The following is a 6,637-nucleotide window of genomic DNA, read 5'->3' as shown; positions in this document are numbered from 1 at the left end:
AGATCTTATCGTTTAGCACCTGCCTTACTAGCCCAACCAAATGTATATTTTTTGACTGGGCAAATAACCCATTTTGTGGTAAATATGCTCATGTCATCGAAAATCACGATCATCTAGGTAGCGTCCAAACAAATGGGAAATGGGAATAGTAAATGTTAACTGCTCAGAATTCAGGTGCCCAACGTGTGCGTGTCCAAATGACACTTAAATTATCAAATACTTCGGGTTTTCCTGCGGTCGTCGAGTTAATATTTGTTCATAGTCCGCATCTATTTACCTCGTGTTTCTTGTTTTGTGTGGCAACTGCTTAACAAGTGTCTGTTTGCCATTATTTTTTATGCAACTAACCCTTGAGAGTGGCATGTTTCAGATAAGATAATTTCGGTTATCCTTCCCGATATGTTTCGGTAATATTTTTGTTTGCACAGATTGCCCGGGAATATGGATCTCATAATGTGTTTATCTGCAAATAATAAAAGGTGCAATTTCTTTGCTGCGTTCAAGGCAAGTTCAATGAGAAGTTTCTAGGGCATTTAAAAATACATATTGTAACTAATTTCTTGCCAAAAAAACTTTTCAATATGTGCAACCTCAATTAATGGGTGATCTTGCATATTTTTGTCTGAACACAAATCGCATTAGGTTCGCGCTGAAATCGAATCCCAAATTCAAAGGCAGCTAAGGATCATTGTTCTGGTTTCCCTGCAGATGGGCAACATCTTTATTTTGGAAGAAAAGTGTCTCGATAATCATGGGTGTTGCACTCGCATCCCCCTTAACTCTATTGTACGCAAATCTGCACCAAATTTATGCAAATTGAAATTCCTGAGCAACACCTGGAAGGCAGAGACAATTGTCCGGATGATGAATGTGCTGCAGGATTGTTCTTCTTGTCTTGTATTATTTTTGTTCATTTTTATTCTTTTCCTAACCAGAACAGGCCAGACTTCTTGGCGCGGCAAGTACGAATCTGTAGCAAGAGGCAAGGTGTCAATTCTGGGAAATCTGCCCAGCGTGCAGACAATGCCAAACTCAGCGGGATGCCTTCCACCTCCTCCTCCTCCTCCTCTTCCGACTGATCGCAGTTGGCCAAGACTATGGTTATGGCCATGTCGCTGGTGACAATGGCAATGGCTAGAGGTGGGATCGGGTGAGCCCAAGTGTAAGCGTTACTAGCTGGCCATAACGAAGCGCAGACAACATTATTGTCATCGAATGGCAAATGCAAAAGTAGTCCAGTGGGCTGTGGGAGAATCCTCAAGTAGCGCTCCAATTTACTCCGTCCTCCATGGAAATATTCTTCTTCCCACCAGCAATTTGCATTTGCAGGCAAGCGTGTTGTGCTGTTTTTCTGCACCGGCTAAGAATCACTTTGTTCGCTCGCTTTGGCACTTAGCATTGAGGGTACATTTATTTATCTAGTAAATGCGGATGATTTTGCATAATTTATGAGATCTGGCTTGGCCTTCTTATTCCGTAGTGAGGCTTTTACTGTTGTAGCTTTTAAGAGCCAGTTATATGTAAAGTAAAGTGAAATTATTCGCCAGCAGTGTGTTTAACCATTCAGGCTAGCCTAGCCTGTGAATAATAATCATAACAGATTGGAAAAAAAAATTAATTATACTATTTCTTAAAATAGAATATCCCTAGCGATAAGATCAGAGCCTAAACTCTCGTTGGTGCAAACCAATAACACCTTAAAATTACTTGCAGTGAATCGGAGTTCATAAGAAAGCAATTTGGTGATATTTATCGAGCCAAATAACCAAACACTTGTTGCTGTTTTCAAATTAAAAGAAACCTGCCAACAAAGCAATTCCTGTGACCTGTTCCCTGGGATAATGCCAAACTCAATGGGGTGTTCTGGGAACGGAAACGCAGTGCTGTAAAAATAAATTAGAAGTAGGTGTCCTTTTGCAGGCGTGTCAATTTACTTCCGTTTCTCAACAGGAGGACAACAATGAAAATAAAAATCCCATTGCAGGTGTTCATCGCAATCTCACCTTGCCATTACTTTGGCATTAATTACTACCTAAACGACTGATAATTGAAACATTTTCCAGGCCTGTCTGCCATTTCCATAAGCCAAATAGATCGCTTCCTCCTCTGACAGATGGGGCTAACGTTTTCAAATGCCCACGCCCACTTAATTGGGGGGGAAAACCAGTAGCGAACTGCAAAACTGCTGCTGGGCTGTGGTTCAAAATCAAAACCATCAGCGGCCACAAAGTCCACGTCGTCGACTTCATCATCATCATCATCATGGTAAAGCGTTTCCATGGCTGAGATTGATCATCGGGCTGGGCCCGAGCTCATCCATTTTGGTTTTGGTTTTTCTTTATTTTTGTTTTTGGTCCGATGCCTTAGCTTTTTGGCCTGCCCAATCAGCCACACCCACAAGATGTGCAACGCTCATATTAAAATGGCTTAAAAAGGCAGCAGCCAACGCTGAATGTGGCAAGACGTGGCTATAACAACGGCGACCCGCAGGAGATCTCCCAGAGATGGCTCGCTTCCGTTTCAGCTGCAAGGTGTGTGGCAGCAACGAGGCCCAAACAGTAGCCCCACTTCCACTGCCACCGAAAGCGCAACAATTGGCAATTTCATTTGCTGCGCCCCAAAACGCAGCTCCAACAGGTACGTAAAGCCACTGAAGTGGATATGGTTGCTGGTGGGTCTGTCAGGGGACAGTGAAGCCTGCATTAGAGCAACTTGCTTTCGGTAATAAAAATCGTAGTACACATAACACGGAATATGATCTAGTTTCGGCTTAAGTTATTTCCTATTTGAATTGCCACTTGGCAGCTGAATAGAGTTCTCCGCTTTGAGCACTGACCAAGTCCATAAAGTTTCAGCTTAGGCAGCAGCCACTGTAGCCGTCTCGGCTTGCTCCATTCAAAACTTTCTACGACTGTGACACGCTGCGATCTCTATGAACACGGTCCAAATGGCGGTGGGTTCAGTGAAGGAGATGGGTTCGCGATCCGGGGAATGGAGGCACCACCGTGTGCAGTGCATAAAAGCTGGCGGTGCTACATCATCGTCAAAACCGTCGAGTTGCGACTTCGATTTCCTGTGCCTGGATTGACGTCTCCCAGGTCACTTGCCACAACGTTTGGCTGCATTCGTAATTGCTCCGCAGCGAAATTTCCATATGATAATATTTATTCGCTGGAATATGCCTCCATCTCGAGTCGGCTTAACTGCATCTGTCCGTCCTGTGGAGGCTACGCCTGCGCTCCACGCAACACTCGCAGACACTGAGAAAAAATGGGAGTGCATCTTATAATGGTGATATCATCGTTTGATCATAAATTGAGCTTTTCTTAACCAACAGAAATCTTATCAAGTTATATCAGGTTACGAAACAATGGATTTAATTTTAATATTAAAATGAAACCCTAACTATTTAAAAAAAATGTAATAAATATAAGTAAATATGTATATATTTATATTATATATATTTAGCTTAAACACACGTTTAGTTCTTCGAACTCAAGGGTCAGCGATTTCTCTCTAAGTGCATTTGTTTTCGTTGTCTATTTGACACTGCGCAGGCGGCGAGGATGCTCTGCATCCGACTCCAAGCTCCACCTCCAAATGGCGAACTCCAACTCCGAATCCAAAATGTGTGGGTGGTCGTTTGAATGCCCTGCCCGGCTGCAAGTCTTTCACCCGACTCCCAGCGTCGTCTTCGCATTTTTTATTTCCATTTTCCATCTTTCGGAAAGGCCAATGCTTCCACTTCTTCAATCGACTTGAGTTTTATTATCTGGTTGGCATTTTAGTTGAATTGTTAGCTCAGTATATGCGGCTAGCCGCTCGGAAATGGCAGTCGGACGTTTTCCCGGCCAAGTGTGTATGATGCAAGGCCTATGGAATCTCCATGCATAACCAGGCTATGAGAAAGGGATTGAAAATGAGAAATTACCTTGCATTTTATAGCCACATTTTACTGCATTCGATTGATTTCACAGTGAAATCACCCATAAATGTTAAATACCATATGTGCATATGCATTTCTGATTAGAAGCTAGTACAGTTTCTTCATTTGAAATACAGGATATGCACCTTGCACTTAACTAAAACACTAATGACACCATTGACCCACCCGCAGGAATATACAGCCTACCCCTATAGGTGCAGAGTTCAGGAAATTTACAAACTAAAAAACCAAACAGGTAATTAGGTCAACGCCGCGTCGAGTGTCGCCGCCACGCGTAATGAACCTGTTCGGGAGTTAGGCTGAGTTGAGTTAGCCGACAAAGATACTGCGTCTTGCATTTCTAATAAATTTCCAGACGGACCAGCGACGTCAAAACAACACGCGTCTTGCTCCTGGCCATGTCAGGTAACGTAATGTGGCAATTAAAAATGCGGCCCAGCGCTGCCCAATGTGCATGTGTTGGTGCGCTGATCTTGCGGGCCAGAAGTTCAGTGGTGCACGGAAATGTGCGGGACACGGCGACAGGAGTTGGTGGTCGGGCGGGCGACTGTCGCGCGCCGCTGTCTTGACTAATATCCGCTCACCCCGATCGGCGACGGTCTGCTCGAGGCTTTATGTCTAGGACGCTGGCACAGAGGCACATCAGACCGCCTCCATTTGAATAATTAGGCGCTCGTGCCCGTCGAGCGTCGCCAGTTGCCAGTCGCCCGAGAAGGCCCACTTGCATTCCTGTGCACTTTGCATAACGTGTCCTGCGCCTGTTCAGGCCACCTCACCTCATTCCGCTCCTGTTGCTGGCCATTGAACAGGAACAAGTGCTTAGCTAGGACCAAGCTAGTGGGCCATAGCGGGCACTCAGAAAATATGCCAGCTTAGTAACGAATTTAAGGCGATTAATCGGAATATTCGTGGAACCCAATAACAGATTTCGGTGGGAGCCCTGAATACTATGAAACTGGCAGGGACTGGAATGTTTTGGCATTGCTAGGTAATTTTATTTAATTTTTTGTTTACCAATAAACACGAATTAATAATAATAATAATAAATAAGTAGTAGCTATAAATAGTACTAACTTTGTAGTACTTTGTAAATTCTTGCAGTGTAGGAAAATGCTGCGGTCAGCAGTCGACGAGGGGTGGGTGCACTCAAGCGGGGTACACCGGCATGTGTTTCCAGGGAGGTGTTTCTGATGACTCGTGGCAGCACCTCTGGCACCTGGCTGGGTGGCACAGGATAGGGGCTGTATAGGAATTTGAATGTCCAGCTGATGCATATTGCAGCAGAGAAACTGAATAGCACCTTACCCAAAGTTTAATAATTACAAATGTAGTAAGAATTATACCTATTTTGTATATACCAACTCCTTCACAGTCCTTTACAAGGCTCGCTGAAAATATGTAAGAGGTAAAAGAAAGAGTTTGCAACCATATGAGGTTTATATAATCTTGATCAGGATCAATAGCCGAGTCGATCTGTCCGTCCTTATGAACGTCTTCATCTCAGTAACTAGAAAAGCTAGTAAATGATAATATTTGTTGACAGCTGCTAGTTTAAAGGTAGTAACCCTAAACATACATATGCGCACTTTTGACAAAAGCCGCTGTAAAGTCGCTGGTATTCAGTTTGTCATCTCGAAATTTTCACAGCAAAAAAGGAAACCTCTCGCAGTTTGTGAATAATATCCAAGACGATGTCGATTCTTTCCATTGAAGTTCCGATACAGCCGTATGCTGGCCAGCTGCTGATCATCAGCGATCTTATTCTGCCGGACGCAGCTCCTCAGGATCCAAATAAGACAAAAGGGTGGACGAAGAGAAAGCAGCGAGCATCCTTCTTCGACCTCAGCAGTATCTACAAAAAAATTATAAAGCAATTATCACCGAATAACCAGGCGGAGGATATCTGCATTTCGGAGCAAGATTTCCTACTAGATTCCTTTTTGGCCGCCTTGGAGACCTACATGAAACATGTGGTCAACAAGATTATCGATTTGTGCGAGCATCGCACTAGCTATCATCTGTATAGCGACGAACGTTGTGTAATGAAGAACGATATGAGGACCACGATGATGTTCCTCAACGATCTGGAGATGGCCGACTATGGATCATCGGATGATGAGGCCGGATTCTATCGCAAGCGTCGTACAGAGAACAACGACAAGGATCGGAAGGTTACGCGTCTGGAATCGGTGAATGATACCGCCATGTTGGCCATAGGCGGTCGAAAGCGACCCGCAGAAGCACCTGGCCCAGGAGCTGCTCCAGGTGGCTCGAAAAGCGGCCAAGTGGCCGGTGCAGCCACTCAGCGAACGTTTCCTCTGCGCTTTAAGCACATGAACATCAGGGATGTCCTGCAGTTCATGGAGGAGGATAGACGCTACGCGCGGTCCAACATGCTCTTCGAAGCCTATTTGAAATACAAGTCATAAATATACGATTATGAAGTCTTTCCAATATCCTTAAAGCATTCATCTTTTCTTGTAAAGAACCTATATAGTTTTATTGATTAAAACGGATTTTTGACTTGCTATGAATATGCACACATACATTTCTAGAATATTTTATACTTTTTTACAGTAAAAACGGATGTATATAGAACAGATTCCTGCAGAAATACTTTTGTATGCACCCAGCATGCGCGTTACGATTTCAATTGCAGCAATCGCAGTTCAATGAACTTCCTCCTCTCGT

The 6,637-nt window shown here is 44.0% G+C and overlaps 1 protein-coding gene across 1 annotated transcript; it reads left to right on the top strand.

Moving 5' to 3' along the window:
- The first annotated feature begins 5,562 nt into the window (after positions 1-5,562).
- LOC6541553 (transcription initiation factor TFIID subunit 4) lies at positions 5,563-6,375 on the top strand. Its single transcript, XM_001968925.3, has one exon. It carries the CDS (start codon positions 5,638-5,640, stop codon positions 6,373-6,375), a length of 738 nt encoding a protein of 245 aa, XP_001968961.1. The 5' UTR covers positions 5,563-5,637.
- The last annotated feature ends 262 nt before the right edge of the window (positions 6,376-6,637 follow it).

The sequence above is a fragment of the Drosophila erecta genome, unplaced genomic scaffold, assembly GCF_003286155.1.
Source record: "Drosophila erecta strain 14021-0224.00,06,07 unplaced genomic scaffold, DereRS2 tig00000055-arrow-pilon, whole genome shotgun sequence".
Lineage (NCBI taxonomy): Eukaryota > Metazoa > Arthropoda > Insecta > Diptera > Drosophilidae > Drosophila > Drosophila erecta.
This window is presented reverse-complemented; position numbering and strand designations above follow the sequence as displayed.

Excerpts from the sequence above, each read along its gene's own strand:
- LOC6541553 (XM_001968925.3), top strand. The coding sequence starts at position 5,638 with ATGTCGATTCTTTCCATTGAAGTTCCGATACAGCCGTATGCTGGCCAG.